Genomic DNA, 18,355 nt, shown 5'->3' with positions numbered 1-18,355 from the left:
GGAGGTTCAAGCTCAAATTCTCAATCTTGATCTAGCCTTATACACCCACACTTTGCAATTGCACATCTGTGGAGTGCCTAGAGCAAGTAATGACCAACTTCACATCTGCAGATATCCAGCTTTGCATCTAATGGTAACCACGTCTAGAGACGGGTACACAATACACGTCACCACCACCAGTCAAACAAGGCGTTGAGCTAAAGATGCATGGGATTCATCTGGTTTACGAAGAGGGTGTGGTGATATTAAAGGTGAAGAGAGTGACTTCACGGAGTAACTTCACTTTTGAATAGAGCTAGAAATTTTAATCATTGCCCGCGGGCCCCGTCCCGTTTGACCCGCCGTGGGGCGGGTGCGGGTCGAACCATTTGAAATTTTTAAATCGCGGATGCGGGTGCGGGTGCGGGTCGAGATTATTTTGAACGGGGCGGGTGCGGGTCAGCCGAATTTGAATCGCGGGTACCCGCCAACCCGCAAATTAAAAAAAAAACATTTTTGAAAAAAAAACATTTTTTCGTAAAATATATAAAAAACAATAAATATTTGTATAGTTTTAACTATAAATATATTTTTTAATAGTATTTTTTAAAAATAACTATTATATAAATAAAAAATAATTATTTTTAATTAAAATAATTATTATATAATTAGAAAATAATCATTTTTAATTAAAATAATTATTTTTAATATAATTAATATTACCCGCGGGTTTGGCGGGTTACCCGCGGGTTTTGGCGGGGCGGGTGCAGATATAAAAGTTTTTGTTTGCGGGTTATGCGGGTCGAGTTTTTGAATCGAAAAAATGATTCGACCCGCGGCGGGGCGGGGCGGGTCGGGGCGGGTTGACCCGCGAACCCAGCACTACTTTTGAAGAAGGTGAAGCCAGCTCAGATAGTGAATCTTCTACCCAGTGTCTTGCCTATTACTCCAAGAAATGGTACAATCCTTTTCTTACTTACTGTTGAACAAATATCACCACTACAGTTACATGCGCAGTGTATTAAACGAGACACAGCAAACTATTTATCCGAAACTTGCCAAATTTTCAGCTCTTTGGAAAAAGGTGAGGCCAGCTCATAAGGTGGTTCTACTGTTACATGATCTACTCCCACACAATAAGAAAATGAACACAAACTGGTGCTAATAAACAAAAAAAAGATGTGTTGGTCATATTTGGAGACATGGTGTTTGGCTTTTGTGTGTGTTCTTTTTTTTTTTTTTGTGTCAAACAAGATTTTATAGATAACTAGTTTTCATTAGAGGAGGAATTGTTTACAAAGATGATAAGAAAGTCATACTGGCCAACCACTTTGCTGCAACAAAAGGCAAGCAGAAACACAAAGATAGAAATAATCACTATACATAAACAACTAACATTGCAAAGACGTCTTTATATCTTGACAACACTAGACTTAAGCAGCGGAATGACGCCATGGGAAACAAAGAACACAATCAGTGATCTAATGCTTGTGATTGGTACCGCAACTAGTGCAGGAATAACAATCGTAACACTGGCTACAATAGCAGAGGCGATGTGACACCAAGATGCTGAGCCTTTGAACAGTACAGAGAGCGAATAATCCGTAGAGCAATCTTTCAATCCAAAAGCTGACCGTGCAACACATGAGCAGCAACTATACACAAATTATGGTAATTAGGAAGTTGAAGTGGGTTTCAAAAGAGTGGTGATAATCAAGAGTGAGTGGAGCATAATATTTTATTCTTACGGTTTTGGTTTTTAATATTTAGGTTTACAGAAAATTAGCTACAATAATAAAATTTAAAACCAATAACTATCTTGGTTTTAGTTGGGTAACTTGGGTTTTTATAGTATTGTTATTCTATCTATTCGATTTTATACCAAAAATCATAAAGTTATTTATTTTTATAATATTTGAGTTTCTATGATTAAAAATCAGATTTAATTAAACATAAAGATATTTTTCAGTACTCTAACCTTTAATTAGAAAACTTTTTATTTACAAATAATAAGTTAAATAAACAAATATTATTATTATTATTATCACAAAATAAAATAAGAAAAGTTAAATAACTACTTTTTAGGGTAAGTATAAAGGAAACTTGCCCTTCACGATTTGCATCATTAGTTATGTTCAAAACTTTATATAAATAAGAGATCATCACCACTTTTGATTTTATAGTAATTCAATAATTGATCTTAAATTCATATTTTGTAATTTTAAATATTTAAAAACTGTTTTCCATTTATAAAGGAAAGACATGTTCAATAAATATAACCAAATAGTAAAAAAAAACTAATGGGTCAATTGAAAGTTGAATGTGTCAACTTTTGCCAATTGTCATTATAAATTATCTATATTAGGCTTTAAAGGATTTTCAAATCTTTTTTTGTCATCAGGATTTTCAAATCTAGTGTTACTATTTATCATACCTTTATTAAATAAAATTATACACTTTTTGTGTATTGGAAAATTATTTAACCAAATAATTTTCAATAATTTGGATCTTTCTGATCAAACTAACCAAATCTTTATTTATCTCAAAATAAAATTCATGTGAAATCTTAAGTTTAATAATAACTTTTTAACTTAAAACTAATTTTGTATTTGTTATACTTGTGGGCCTAAACTGCTTTGGTCGTGAGCTCATCTTCAGCCTTAGACCAAAATCGAAACGTGCACAAAATTGAGAAACATAAGTCATTGAGCTTATTGGGTGTAGCAGTTAGAAGAAGTCATTTTGTGCCGTCCTGCTTAATGCTAGTATTTGATTCTCCACGTCTAAAAAATTCCGGCTTGCGACTAATCTCGTTAGTATTATTGGTTCATCAAATAGCATCTTCAACGGAAAACTATATGTTAGCTTCGTACGTACAATTATTAATCTGACTGGGTATCTATACGGAAAACTATTGTTTTTAAATGAAAATTTTACACCTACAGACATTTTATGAGTTTCCATTTACATTTTAAGACACATTGAGCTTGTCACACACATTTTGTGTGTCTAAAGACTCCAATACCCTTATTGTCTCTCTCTTTACCTTCTCTCTCGTTACCTTTTTTTTTATAACTAATCAATAATATTTTTTTTATAATAAAATCTCACAAACCTGCACAATCCTCTCGTCGAAATCTGTAATCTTCTTGTCCATGAAATCCCTAACCCCACCGATGAAACCTCTCTCTCTATCGTCGATGGAGCCAAATCCCTAACCCAATCAATGGAACTCCGGAGGAGAAAGAAGGTCTTGTATCTTAGATCTGTAAATTCTCTGACTTTTGTGGTGATTCCGGTAACTCGAGATGTCATGATGCGATGAATGAGGAACAAGTTTGTCCATGGAAAGAGAAAGATAATGGAGAAGATGAGTTTGAGGAGAAACATAATGGATTGTGGATTCAAACTCGGGCATGGTGGTGGTGAGTGAGGAACGAGTCGGTCCATGGAGAAGAAATGTTATGTTTACTGGATAGATCGAGCGACATTTAGTACAGTCGTTTTATGTGGAGTTGGTAGAGAGCGACAAGAAGCATAGGTGGTGGTCAGGAACGTTGGTTTGAGAGAGATTTCCATTGGTAGGAAATTGAAAGCTTTGATCTTTATGGTTGATTTATATTATCCATACTTCAAAGTAAAAGTCCAAAGTCTTTCTCCAACACCAATCTCTTGTTTCAGTTAAAGTTTCCTCCTTTTATTTTTGTTTTTGTTTTTGTGATGATGATTTTTTTTGCAACAGAAGTTATGGATGTGGATGGCCACCATGAAAAATTATGTCGCTGTTCAGCTACTCTCCTCCCTCCGTCACGCAACCAACTCTTCTTCTCAAGTCGCCTCTTCACCGTGGTCACCTCATCTCAGATTGCCGTCTTAGCTTCCAATGCGGTGAGTTTTCACGCCGTGCTCAGCTCCTCCTTCGTGTTGTGCTTTCAGCTCGTGCTCGCCGTCTCCGTGCACCATAACAGACTTGCCGTCTTCTCTCCTAGGTCGAAGATTGAAAACTAGCCAACAATGGTGAAGTTCATATTATTTTCACATCAGATCCTTCGTATTTTGTAGTTTTTTTTTGTTTTTGACCCCAAATTCTTTGGCATGCAAAAATATCCTCTTGATTTCATCTCAAACTTTTAATTGTACACTTTTATCCACAAAAAATTTTCCATATAATCTTCCTAACTATGTTTTTGATAAATACAATTCAAACACTCATCCACTAGATTAATTTATCTCATCCACTGCAATATTAACACCTGTCCACTAATTTTTTTTCTCGTAACACAAACATACAACAAAAATTGTGCGGACGAGTGTTTGAATTGTATTTGGCAAAAACATGAGTGGACAAAACTATCATGCTGCAAATTCATCCATCTATGTAAAACCCATCCACACATGACTGTTTTATACACCACTATCTCATATAGACACCATCTCAACATCACCCGTACACACATCACCTGTCCACACATCACATGTCCATATATCCCGTCCACATATCATCTATCCACAAAAATGTTCATTAAGGATAAAATTATCCAAAATCTACTGCTGGCCCACAACAAAGTGTCTCACATGTAAGATGTGGTCTCACATGTAAGATGTGCCTCTGAGTGTAAGAGAAAGATAAAAAATGCCCCTCAATGTAATCAACTATTTTTAAATAGCTGTGTGTGAATAAATTTGTAAATATTATTTGAAAGATTTAACAATAGTTTTGGGAGTTTAGAAAGCGGGCATTTATTTATTTATTTAATTAAAAAATATCCAAAAAGGCAACTTGTCGTCGTGTTCCCAAAAAGTCATCAAAAGGAGCTTTGTCGTCGTCTTCATCTTGTAGTGAACCAACGATCAAATCCAGACTCTCTCGATCGTCTTTCACAGTTTTGACTTGGAGGAAGAGATCGGAGATGGAGGCTACCGCTCTTTCGAAGCCGCCGCATAGGTACAAGCACGACGTCTTCCTCAGTTTCCGATCCGAAGAAGATGACTTCTCAAAGCGTCTCTACAACGCGCTAAGTAAGGAGGTCCGCGTCTTCCGCGACAACAACGAAGGTATGGAGCGAGGAGGGACTGACGAGAACAACAAACGCCTCTTCAAAGCCATGGAGGACTCAGCTGCCTCCGTCGTCGTCTTCACCCAACACTACGCAGACTCTCGATTGTGCCTAGATGAGCTTGCTATGCTCTGCTATCTCGGAACATCTCTGGATCGTCCCATTTTGCCGATCTTTTACAAGGTCAATCCCTCTCATGTACGCAAACAGAACGATCATTTCAAGAAGGATTTTGATGAACACGAGAAAATATTTAGCGAGGAAGAGGTAAAACGATGGAGAGACGCTATGAAATTAGTTGGAAACCTCGCTGGATATGTTTACAGCCACAGGTAACCATATAACGACCCCCTCCATATCTCTACTTGGAAAGATATTCTAGTTCGATGTTCATAGGACTCTGTTTTATTCTCGGACTATTATTTGCCAAGTGATTTTTTTTATTTGAGCTCTAATTTTTAAAGTTAGACCGGTTAAAGTTATGTTTGGAGCAGTTATATATCGGGACCTTGGAGACAAATAAGCAATGTTGCATCTCCATGTAGACATAGAAGATGAATTGAAGTTAACATTTTTGAATTTCTGTGTTCTTTTTTTTTTTTTTTTTTTGCAGAAAAGGGACGGATGAGGTTGAGGCTGAGGATGAAATAATAAGTCTTGTGGTGAAGAAGGTTTTAGCTCAAGTGAGCAATACACCTGAGAAAGTTGGAGAATACACGGTGGGGCTAGAATCACGTGTCCAAGATTTGAAGGATCTTGTGGACGTTAAATCCACTGGTGACGATGTTCAAATCCTGGGACTTTACGGTATGGGTGGTATTGGGAAGACTACACTTGCGAAACGATTCTATAACCTGATCCTGGGGAACTTTGAGGACCACCGAGTTTTCATCTCTAACGTTAGACAAGAATCATCAGACGGCTTGCTCAATCTACAGAAGACTTTCATCCAGTCACTTTTCGGTTCGGTACCTGAAATAGAAGATGTTAACAGTGGCCGTGACAGGATTAGAGGGAGAGTTCGTGAGAAGAAGATTCTTGCGGTTTTAGATGATGTTGATAACGTAGACCAGGTTGATGCGCTGGTCGGTGAAAGAAGTTGGTATGGTGAAGGAAGTCTTATCATCATCACCACCAGAGATGAAGAGATTCTCAGTAAGCTCTCTGTGAACCAAAAGTATGAGGTTAACTGCTTGACTGAGGTGCAGGCCTTGAAGCTGTTTAGTTTCCATTCACTACGGAAAGAAGAACCAACAGAGAAGCTGTTGGAGTTGTCAAAGAAGATTGTCAAGATAACGGGGAAGTTGCCACTTGCTGTTGAAGTGTTTGGTTCGCATATGTACGACAAGAAGGAAGATGAGTGGCTAACTGAACTAGAGAAGCTGGAAAATACCCAACCAGGCGATCTCCAAAGTGTTCTGGCGCTGAGTTTCAAATCCTTGGGAGATGAAGCGAAGACAGTCTTCCTCGACATTGCGTGTCTCTTCCTTAAAATGGAGATAACGAAAGAAGAAGTCATGGACGTACTGAAAGGTTGTGGGCTTAACGCTGAGGCTGCTCTCACTGTCCTCAGACAGAAGTCTCTTGTTAAGATATTGTCAGACAAAGACAATACTCTTTGGATGCATGATCAGATCAGAGACATGGGAATGCAGATGGTCCTTAATGAAAGCCGTGAGGATCCTGAAATGAGAAGTAGACTCTGGGATCGTGGTGAAATCATGAATGTATTAAACTATGTGAAGGTATTTTTTTTCTATCTACAACAATTATATCATTTGCAAATTTGGCTTCTGTTCTCATATGATAATGTGATGACAGGGAACAACATCCATCCGAGGAATTGTATTAGACTTCAAAAAGAAGTTTGTGAGGCATGCAACTGCAGTTGAAATAGCGTCGAGCAATCTACAAAACAATCCAGGCATCAGCTCTGCGGTTAGCTACGTGAAGAATATGTTTGCAAAGTTTCCAGAAGAGGAGAAGACTAAAACTTCTGAAGTCACCATTCCCACAGAGCCTTTTGTACCAATGGAGAAGCTGAGACTTCTTCAGATCAATCATGTGGAGCTTGAAGGAGATCTTAAGCTCCTCCCATCTGAACTCAAGTGGATACAATGGAGAGATTGCCCATTAAAAGACGTTCCACCGGTTTTTCTTTCTGGACAACTTGCTGTTCTTGATCTTTCAGAGAGTGGAATAAGAAGAGTCCAGACTTTATGGTTCAAGAAGGTACAGCTTTCTTAATCTCCTCTACCATGGTTTTTGAGTTAAAAAGTATTACTGGTGCTAAAACCCTCTCTGCTTTGGACAGGATAATGAGAACTTGAAGGTTGTAAATATGCGCGGTTGCCACAGCTTAGAAGCCATTCCTGATTTGTCAAACCATAAGGCCTTAGAGAAGCTTGTTTTCGAGAGATGCAAGCTTCTGGTGAAGGTTCCTAGATCAATTGGTAATCTAAGCAAATTGCTTCAACTGGACTTCAGTTACTGTACAAATCTTACTGAGTTTCTTGCGGATGTTTCTAAACTGAAGCATCTTGAAAAACTCTTCCTCTCTGGCTGTTCAAATATGAGTGTGTTACCAAAAAACATCGGTGACATGACATGCTTGAAAGAGCTTCTTCTTGATGGAACTGCTATAAAGAACCTACCGGCATCTATTGGTGGTCTTGAAAGACTTAAAAAGCTTAATCTGTTCGGCTGCAGATCTATTCAAGAGCTACCTGTAGGCCTGGATTCATTGACATCACTGGAGGAGCTAGATCTAAGTTATACTGCACTGAAAACCCTTCCAAGCTCTATTGGAGGTCTGATAAATCTCAAGAAGCTACTTTTGATGCACTGCACGTCCCTTACTGAGATTCCTGACACTATCAATGAGCTCAAATCACTGGAGGAGTTTTTCATCAATGGAAGTGGGGTGGAGGAGCTACCTCTAAACCTTGGATCACTACAATCTTTGACTGAATTTTCAGCTGGAGGATGCAAATCGCTGAAGCAGGTTCCGAGTTCCATTGGTATGTTAAATAATCTCTTCCAACTTGAGTTGGATCAGACTCCAATTGTAACTCTACCAGAAGAGACTGGTGACCTGCGCTTTATTCAGAAACTTGAACTGAGGAACTGCAAATCCCTCAAGTTTCTGCCTAAATCAATAGGAGGTATGGACACACTCAAAAGCTTATACCTTACAGGCTCTGACATTGAAGAACTTCCTGAAGAATTCGGAAAACTCGAAAAACTAGTACTACTCCAAATGAACAAGTGTAAGAAGCTCAAGAGGCTTCCTAACTCATTTGGAGACTTGAAGTCTCTTTATCATCTCTACATGGAGGAAACTTCGGTGGTGGAGTTGCCAGAAAGTTTCGGAAACCTCTCTAAACTAATGACATTGAAAATGATGAAAAGACCTCTCTTTAGAAGTGATACTCAAGGTAGTACAAGTGCTGAACCTGGTTTTGTAATACCAGACTCTTTCTTAAATCTCGAGTCCCTTGAGGAAGTGGATGCTCGTAGCTGGGGAATCACTGGTAAAATCCCTGATGTTTTTGAGAAGCTTACATCTCTGAAGATACTCAACCTTGGGAATAATTATTTTCACAGTCTTCCTTCTAGCCTCAAGGAGTTAACAAATCTCAAAGAGCTTATATTGTATGACTGCCAAGAGCTCACCTGTCTTCCTCCTCTTCCATGTAACTTGGAGAAGCTTAACCTGTCTGACTGCTTCTCACTGGAGAGTGTATCTGACCTTTCGAAGCTGACGATGTTGCAAGAACTCAACCTCACAAACTGTAAGAACGTGAATGATATTCCGGGACTAGAGCAGTTGAAGGCTCTAAAACGGTTATACATGAGCGGCTGTAACTCCAAGTGCTCCTCTGATGTAAAGAAAAGACTCTCCAAGGTGATGATTCCCACAAACCTCCTCAGAATCTCAATTAGCTTAAACTAACAACTTGCTTCTCTTTCTCATTACAGGCTTCTTTGAAAATGCTGAGGAATTTGAGCGTACCTGGGGACAGAATCCCAGACTGGTTCTCGCAAGGACCTGTGAGGTATTCAGCTCAACCGAACCGAGAGCTCAGAGGCGTAATCGTTGCTGTTGTTGTGTCTGTTAACCAAGAGAGCAAAGATGACTTCCATGTCCCTGATGTGTTGGGGATCCAAGCCCAAATTCTCAAACTTGATAAAGTCTTGGTCAACCACACGTTGAACCTAACTGGAGTGCCGATAACAAGTGATGATCAGCTTCACATCTGCCGGTACTCGCAGCACTACCCAATGGTTTCGATGTTGAAAGAAGGGTACACCATACAGGTGGTCCAACAGAAGATGTTGATCAAACAAGACGCTGAGCTGAAGATGCATGGGATCCATCTGGTTTACGAGGGGGATGATGATTTGGGAGCCGAAGAAAGTGACTGTGTGACGGAGACAATGCAAACCGTTTCTCAGAAACTTGCCAACTTTTTCAGGTCTTTACAAGAAGGTGAAGCCAGCTCACAAGTTGGTTCTACTGTTACATGACCGAGAAGTTGAGAAACTGCACTCAAACTGGTGGTAATACATAAAAAAAAAAAAAAAAAAAATGTATTTGGAGACATGGTGTGTTTGGCTTTTGTGTTTTATTTGTACGTTTTTTTTTAATTTCCTCCTTGAAAAACTATTCTCAAGCTTGTTTGCTTCTTTAACTTTGCTTTTACAATCAATATAAAAAAAAAAAACAAAAAGAGGAGACTCTTTGTTTCCCATGATTTCCTGAGCATTCTTTTAGAATTGAACGTAAGTGGCAGGCTGTTAAGTTGATAGTCCGGCCAAGTGATGTCAAGGCTTTGAAGGGATTTTAGTTTCAAAGTCTTGAATCAACTTAATAACAAATAGTTGACTTTCACAGCTTCTTGTCACAGTATCAAAGAAGAGAGACCAACATGTTAGTTATCAAAAGGAAATGGTGACAAGACGATGGCATTATTCAAAGTTAAGTGACAGTAACATAACGTTTCTTTATGTCTCTTGTCTCTTATCCTAAGACCAAACCCCACATTTCATCCAAAATATATCATCACAACACAAGACCAAATGCCATCCAATGCATAACTTTAAAAAATTTAATATTGACAGTCGAATCAAAGCTTATTCAAATTATTAACTCCAAGATCAAATGCCAAGAACTTGTTAGCTTTGTGCACACAATTAAGAAACAAGGCACAATCAATCTTTCTCATTTCATACATTCCAAAGATTAAACTAATGACCCAACGAATGTACAGAACTTTACTTTACAGTAAGCAGGACAGAAGAAAAAACAAGAACACTAAAAAATAAGAACAGTGGGATAAGTAACAAAGAACCCCCAAAAAAACAAGTTAAATTTTCAGTGTCACCAAGATTTACAGATGTGGTAACAAACTCTCAAGAAAAAAAACATTAGTAACCATTTCAACTCTCCCAAAAATAACCAATTAAACAACGAATTAAGTAAACTATTAATGTCGTGTTGGCATGTATACTCGTCAAATGTACACCTGAAGTTAACCTCAGAAACCAACTAAAAAGAATTAAAGTCATCATTCTTGTTGTTGCCTCTGCCAAGGCAAATAGCCAGTCGCTTGATCAGCAAAACTCGACAAAACCAAATCCTTCAAACCAGTATCCCACACTTCACAGAACCGTCTCTTCCAATCCACGGGCTCAACCGCCTCCGTCCCCAGCCCCGGAGCTCGATCTTTAGACCCTTGGTTCTGATTCTCTCGCCAGTCCACAACATAAGTCGCCACTCTCCTCTCAAACTTCGCTTTAAAAGTGTCCCACACTTGGTACTTGTAATGGTTCACCACCGCAACGCTCTCCACCAAACTCACATGCCCCACACCTTCCCTCATCTGAAAATGATGTACTTCGTTGAGCAAAGAGCTCGTCAGCAGTTCTGGTCTGATTATCGACTTATGTCTCTCCGGGTTCGCTTGTCTACAAGTGTAACCCACCGTCACGCCTTGGGGCGGAACCGAGGTTAAACCGGACGGACCGTAGCTATGACATTCGGTTCTAATCTCTCCGACCAAACCCCACGAAGTGTAGTTCGAAACAAGAGAGGATAAAGCGTTTTTGCTAGGTAGGCCTTGAGAGCGATGCGTAGGGAAGTAGTAGAACTCGTCCACGTCGAAGAACCCGACCCAGTTGCATTCACTTTTAGCTCTAACCGCGCAATGAGAGAAACCAGCTTCTTGTGTCTTGATCCACGGCCAAACGTGTCGGCTCACGTTGTAACTCTCCGAGTTAAGCAAATTAATCTCCTCTTGAATATCGTCGTCGCTGTTGTTGTCGTAGATAAACCAACGCTCGACGCCAAGCCACGAGTGGTACATAATCCATTCACGCAAGAAGGGAGCTTGGTTCCATAGCATCGTGCAAACGCAAAGCTCATGCTTCTTCACCTTCACGATGGAATCTGAACCGTAGATTCTCGCAACGGATGGTAAAGCAGGCGTGGATCTTCCTCTTACTCTTACGCTCACACGAAACGGCTCTGGATTTAGCTTCAAGCTCTCGGGCAAAACACACCTCACGACTTCTTGCGCCGCAGCGAGAGCTTGCGTGACTAAAACTTCGACACGTGTCTCGAACTGGCATTTGTAGTTAGAAGGATCCGACTCCTTGTGAGGTCTTCGAGTCAAACCTTTGACAAACACAACCACCGTGTCGTCGTCGTCGTCGCTGTCGACCACCGCGTCGTAAACAACTTTTGACCAATCATGAACCTTCTCACTCTGCTTCTCCCTCTCTCTCTTATCTCCACGGAATCGGACATGAACAGATGAAGAAGAATAGTTCAACGGAGTGTTGGGGCACCGAACTATCGATCTAAACTCGTCGAGTTCGTCGCTAGAAATCGATGGCAATGCCAAAGTCTCTTCCTTTCTTCCTCTGTGATAAACACAGACTATGTCCTTCTTCACACTTTTCTCGATTTTGGTCGAGAGAATGAGGAGCAGATGGTCTGGGAACTGGACTCTGTCTTCAACTCTCAACGGAGGGAATAATCTACCGTGAAGGGAACGGTCCATTGAAGATAAGACGGAGAGAGCAGGGAGACGAAGAGACGGTCTCAGAGAGTCGGAACGGACGGAGATTCGGTTGGAGGATAAGAAGAAGAGCAAGACGAAGAAGCAACATAGGCTTATTGTTAGATACCTTAGAGAGAAGAACTGTGGTTTTGTTTGTTGATGCTGCTGTCTGTTCCGAACTTTCCTCTTCTTCCCATTCTCGTACTCCATCTTCTTCGTTCCCCACTTAAGTTTTCTAAAATTCGAAACTTTTTCTTCTGGGTTGGTTAGAACAGAATAGGTTGCTTTAATAACTGATGTTTAACTCTGGAGGAGAGATCTGGTGTTTGCGCCGGCAGACACAAAAGTACTCTGTTTCTTCTTCTTTCGTAAGAGAAGTAAAGAAGGGAATATATATAATTTAATTTATTTTTTGAAATAATCGTTTGTGATGAGTTGCGTTAAGCGGCGTCGTTTTCAATAATAATGTTCGGGTACCCATTCGGGTTCGGTTTGGGTTTATTCGGGTTTTCGGGTTTAAAGATTTCATCCCCATTCAGATATTTCTAAATTTCGGGTCGGGTTCGGTTCCTTCGGATCTTTGCGGGTTCGGTTCGGGTTCAGCAAACTCATTTAAATGATTTTTAAAATTTTAAAATTCAATATATTGTTTAAATTTCTCAAAATCTGTAAATAAAATATTGTATTATATTTAAATTTGAAAAACATATGTCAGAATACCTAAACTTAACATATAAATTGGTTTGATTTGAATATTTTGATAGAGAATTAGTAGATATTTCAAGTATTATTAGTGTTTTGAGTATATTTTAGTTATTTTAGACATTTACTTTTGACTATTTGTATATATTTTCAAGTATTTTAGACAATTAAATCTAAAATAATTAATACATTTAGATATATAAATCTATTTCAGATATATTCGGGTACCCGAAATACTTCGGTTCGGGTCGGGTTCGATTTCGGTTCTCTGGATACCAAAATTTTGAACCCGTTCGAATATTTAATCAATTTCGATTCGGATTCAGTACTACTTTTTCGGATCGATTCGGTTCGGTTCTTCATATTCGAGTTTTTTGCCCAGCCATAATGGAAGCCAACGATTAGTCCTAATCATTTTCCTACTTTTGGGGTTTGGTTAAATAATTAATCAAGGACTTTACGTCATTTTCTAATGGCTTAATGATTTTTGCTAGTTTAATAACGAATGTGAGAAAGATGATGATGCTCTAACAACGTGGACTACTCTAGAAACTTTTTAATTTGTTAAATGTTTTGGGTTTGAAAAAAAAAAGGAGAGATGTATGATTCTTCTCTGACAGTTGTGTTGCGTGGTCTTTTAGATTTTTACGGAAATCAATATCAATTGTTTTCGAAGATTAGCCGGAGGAGAGGACCAAACTTGTTGGCACAATGCATGATTGAGATTGAATTATCAAGGCTGCTTATGTGTGTAGCTAAACTATTGGTCGGTGTGGAAAAGTATGGTTGATAAGTTTAACTAGTATTTAACATCAGAACGTTGAATGCTTGGCATTCGAATTAAACAACATAATTACATATTTCAGTATAATTCTTTGATCGATCTAATTCCTTCATATAATATACTACTATCTTTAATTTCTTCTTAAGATGTTGAATTAAGCTTGAAACTAAAGATAGCTTGAAGAGTAAGCTAAGGAGACCTAATCCTACCGAGATATGGAAAAGGAAACATAATGAGCTTAGGAGTTATCTAAAATTGTGTTACCAAATAGGATTAGGAATAAATAAGTTCTATATAAGTAGATATTGAGTTGTGATATCACTTATAGAGTTTAGAGATTGAGAACTTGAATTTTGAGTTATTTTCTCAAGTTAATATTAAGAGAGCAATTCTTATTTGAATCTTTAAGTTTTATATTTGGTATCAGAGCCTTCCAAAGCAGAGACATTCATACAAAGCAATGGGAGACTTATCAATTGTGACGACGGTGAAACCGAAGGAGGGTGGATCCACGATCAAGTGCCCCATGTTAACTTCATCCAACTATATCGTGTGGGCCATCAGAATGAAGAACGTACTTAAAGTACATAAAGTTTGGAGCATCGTTGAAACAGAAACAGAGGAAGAAAATAAGAATGATTTGGCGATTGGTTTAATGTTTCAAGCGATACCCGAAAGTCTGATCCTACAGGTTGGGGAGCTAAGCACGGCAAAGAAGGTGTGAGAGGCTGTTAAGATGCGACATGTTGGTGCAGAACGAGTCAAAGAAGCCAGACTTCAGACCTTAATGTCTGAATTTGACAGACTCGTGATGAAAGACGCTGAAAAGATAGATGACTTTGGTGGAAAGTTATCTGAAATATCATCAAAATCTGCTGCACTAGGAAAAGAAATTGAAGAACCACAACTGGTTAAGAAATTTCTTAAGGGCCTTTCACGCAAGAAATACATACATATAGTAGCATCATTGGAGCAAGTGCTTGATCTTAAGACCACCAGTTTCGAAGATATTGTTGGACGTCTAAAAGCTTATGAAGAGAGAGTAGCCGAAGAAGAAGAGAATCACGAAGATCAGGGGAAACTCATGTACACAAACACAGATTATCACTCTGTGCGAGAGTACCATGACGATTATAGAGGAAACAGAGGACGAGGCGGTAGATCGTATAGAGGAAGAGGTCGCGGACGTGGCTATGGAGGCAGAGATACCTCGAGGGTAATGTGCTATAGGTGTGACAAGATGGGTCACTACGCCTCAACATGTCCCGATCGTCTACTAAAGTTACAGGAGGCGCAAGAAGTGGAGAAAGATGATACGCAAAACGCAGACGAGCTCATGTTGAATGAGATAGTGTATTTGAATGAAGATAAAGTCGTCCCAAGCAAGTTCGATACGCATGATGAGAAAGAGAATATGTGGTACTTGGATAACGGAGCTTCAAACCACATGTCGGGAGATCGAAGATACTTCACAAAGATCAACGAATCCATAACCGGAAAGGTGAAGTTTGGAGATGATTCTCGGATCGACATTAAAGGGAAAGGATCCATAGAGTTTACTGATATAAATGGAGAACCAAGAATCATGTGCTATGTGTATTACATTCCGGATCTGAAAAGTAACATCATCAGTCTCGGGCAAGCCACTGAAGCGGGGTGCGATATAAGACTAAAGGGAGAATGCTTGTACAAGGTTCAGATGGAAAGCTACTAGTAAAAGCCACAAGATCCAGGAACCGTTTGTACAAGGTTCATATGGGCATAAAAGACAAGACATGTTTACTAACAACGGCAAGCAGCGAGTCTATACGGTGGAATGAGAGGTTAGGTCACGTCAACTGGGAGACAATTGAGTTGATGGTACAGAGAGAACTTGTGATCGGAATACCGCGAGTTACTAGTGATAAAAGGGTGTGTAGCTCATGTATGCTTGGGAAGCAAACAAGGAAGAGTTTTCCTCAAGCCACGACATATCGAGCTAGTAGAATACTCGAACTTGTTTATGGTGACTTGTGTGGACCCATAACACCAAGCACACGTCCTGGGAACAAGTACGTGTTCGTACTCATCGACGATCGTACACGATACATGTGGACTACTTTGCTAAAGGAGAAAAGTGAGGTCTTTCAGAAATTTAAGAGGTTCAAAGTAATGGTAGAACAAGAGTCAAAACAGAAGGTTCAAACGTTCAGAACGGACAGAGGGGGAGAATTCACCTCTCAAGAGTTCAACGAGTTCTGTGCTCAAGAAGGAATACAACGTCACTTAACAGCGCCATACACGCCTCAACAAAACGGGGTCGTTGAGAGACGTAACAGAACGTTAATGGAGATGACTCGAAGTATTCTAAAGCACTTCGGACTTCTAAACTACCTTTGGGGGAGGCAGTAAGGCATACTACATACATATTGAACCGTGTAGCTACCAGAGTGTTAAAAGACGTGACACCCTATGAAGCTTTTCGCGCAAGAAAGCCTAACCTAGCTCACATACGGACGTTTGGATGCATAGGATATGCAAAAGTGGTGAAGCCGCATCTAAAGAAACTAGAGAACCGATCTCTTATACTCATACATCTAGGGACCGAGCCAGGATCAAAGGCATACAGGATGCTTGATCCACAGACGAAGAAGATCGTAGTGAGCCAAGATGTAGTTTTTGACAAGAGCAAAGGATGGAATTGGAAAAACGAGGACACAGGAGAGAATGCAGTAAACGATTTCAAGATTTGTTTAGGAAACTTTGGGAATCATGGAATACTAAACGAGACTTCTAACGACTTGAGTAAGGACTCTTTGGTACAGCAACTCGAGAAGAATGATGAGATGAAGAGTGAAACAGTAATACTTGATAACGAAGAGGATGAGGAAGAAGAAACAGAGTTTGAAACAGAGCCAGTACTAAGAAGATCTTCTCGACAAAGCCTGATGCCGAAGTATTTGGATGATTATGTGCTGTTACTCGCAGAAGCTGAGGAAGAATGCGAATATCTTCTCATGAGCATAAACAGTGAGCCAAGAGACTTCAATGAAGCAAGGGATTCAAAAGAGTGGAGAGACGCGTGTGTAGATGAGCTGAAATCAATTGAGAAGAATGGAACGTGGACACTCATTGATCTTCCTGTCGGAGTCAAACCAATTGGTCTAAAGTGGATATTCAAGATTAAAAGGAACTCTGATGGAAGCATCAATAAGTACAAAGCAAGACTTGTCGCAAAGGGCTATGTACAGAGGCATGGAATAGATTTTGATGAGGTTTTCGCTCCTGTTGCGCGAATAGAGACGATCAGGCTACTCATAAACCTTGCAGCCGCACACAACTGGGAGATACATCATCTCGATGTCAAGACGGCATTCTTACACGGAGACTTGAAGGAAGTAGTATACGTCACGCAGCCGGAAGGGTTTGAAGTAAGTGGGTCTGAGAGTAAAGTATACAAGCTATATAAAGCTTTATACGGCTTACGACAAGCTCCTAGAGCGTGGAATCATAAGCTTAACTCGATTTTTCGGGAGCTTCAGTTCATTAAATGCGCAAAAGAACCATCAGTCTATCGAAGACTTGTTCAAGGAGATCTACTGGTCGTTGCAGTTTATGTCGATGACCTATTTATTACAGGTTCAAACGTGCAACATATAATTGATTTCAAGAAGGAGATGTCAGCACAGTTCGAGATGAGTGACCTTGGGAGACTAACGTATTATCTCGGTATAGAAGTCACACAACATCAAGGAGGGATCACACTAAGTCAGAAGAGCTATGCAGAAAAGATATTAGAAGAAGCGGGAATGAAAGACTGTAACCTAGCACACACACCCATGGACTCCGGGTTAAGGTTATCAAAATCGGAAGAAGAGAGGTCTATTGATGCAACAAGTTATCGAAGAAATATTGGTTGCTTGCGCTATCTACTGCATACACGTCCGGACTTATCTTATTGTGTAGGAGTTCTTAGCCGGTATATGCAAGATCCGAAAGAGTCTCATGGAGCAGCCATGAAACAATGTCTGAGGTATCTAAGAGGCACCACAAGCCATGGACCGGCGCTTGAGAATGCAAAGGCGAGGACAACACGACTTGTTGGCTATAGTGACTCAAGCCATAATGTAGATCACGATGATGGCAAGAGCACAACAGGTCATGTTTTCTACTTAGGTGATAGTCCAATAACCTGGTGTTCCTCAAAGCAAGAGACCGTAGCTCTCTCATCTTGCGAGGCGGAATTCATGGCCGGTACAGAAGCAGCTCGTCAGGCGATTTGGTTACAAGACCTACTCGGTGAGATAAGTGAGAATCTATGCAGGAAGACTGTTATACGGATAGACAATCAATCAGCCATTGCACTCACAAGAAACCCTGTCTTTCATGGTCGATCAAAACACATACACACTCGTTACCATTTTATTAGGGAGTGCGTAGAGAAAGGGTTACTAGAGGTTGAGCATGTTCCAGGAAACGAGCAGAAGGCGGATATATTGACTAAAGCTCTTGGGAGAATCAAGTTTAAAGAAATGAGAGATTTGATTGGAGTTCAAGATCTATCGAAAATAGAGTTCAAGCTTAAGGGGGAAAATGTTGAATTAAGCTTGAAACTAAAGATAGCTTGAGGAGTAAGCTAAGGAGACCTAATCCTACCGAGATATGGAAAAGGAAACATAATGAGTTTAGGAGTTATCTAAAGTTGTGTTACCAAATAGGATTAGGAATAAATAAGTTCTATATAAGTAGATATTGAGTTGTGATATCACTTATAGAGTTTAGAGATT

General features: G+C 39.6%; 3 protein-coding genes across 3 annotated transcripts; 2 read left to right on the top strand and 1 right to left on the bottom strand.

Moving 5' to 3' along the window:
* The first annotated feature begins 4,759 nt into the window (after nt 1-4,759).
* Nucleotides 4,760-9,793, top strand: LOC111213130 (disease resistance protein RPV1). The gene is made up of 5 exons (XM_022714796.2): nt 4,760-5,368; nt 5,650-6,781; nt 6,858-7,268; nt 7,351-8,943; nt 9,018-9,793. The coding sequence occupies exons 1-5, from the start codon at nt 4,890-4,892 to the stop codon at nt 9,564-9,566; spliced, it is 4,164 nt and encodes a 1,387-aa protein (XP_022570517.1). The 5' UTR covers nt 4,760-4,889; the 3' UTR covers nt 9,567-9,793.
* A 444-nt stretch (nt 9,794-10,237) lies between these two features.
* LOC111213128 (glycosyltransferase family 92 protein At1g27200-like) lies at nt 10,238-12,575 on the bottom strand. The gene has a single exon (XM_022714795.2). It carries the CDS (start codon nt 12,311-12,313, stop codon nt 10,607-10,609), a length of 1,707 nt encoding a protein of 568 aa, XP_022570516.1. The 5' UTR covers nt 12,314-12,575; the 3' UTR covers nt 10,238-10,606.
* Nucleotides 12,576-14,325: 1,750 nt separating this feature from the next.
* Nucleotides 14,326-15,303, top strand: LOC111214380. Its single transcript, XM_013799013.2, has one exon. The coding sequence runs from the start codon at nt 14,326-14,328 to the stop codon at nt 15,301-15,303; it is 978 nt and encodes a 325-aa protein (XP_013654467.2).
* The last annotated feature ends 3,052 nt before the right edge of the window (nt 15,304-18,355 follow it).

Source organism: Brassica napus, chromosome C8 (assembly GCF_020379485.1).
Source record: "Brassica napus cultivar Da-Ae chromosome C8, Da-Ae, whole genome shotgun sequence".
Taxonomy (NCBI): Eukaryota; Viridiplantae; Streptophyta; class Magnoliopsida; order Brassicales; family Brassicaceae; genus Brassica; species Brassica napus.
This window is presented reverse-complemented; position numbering and strand designations above follow the sequence as displayed.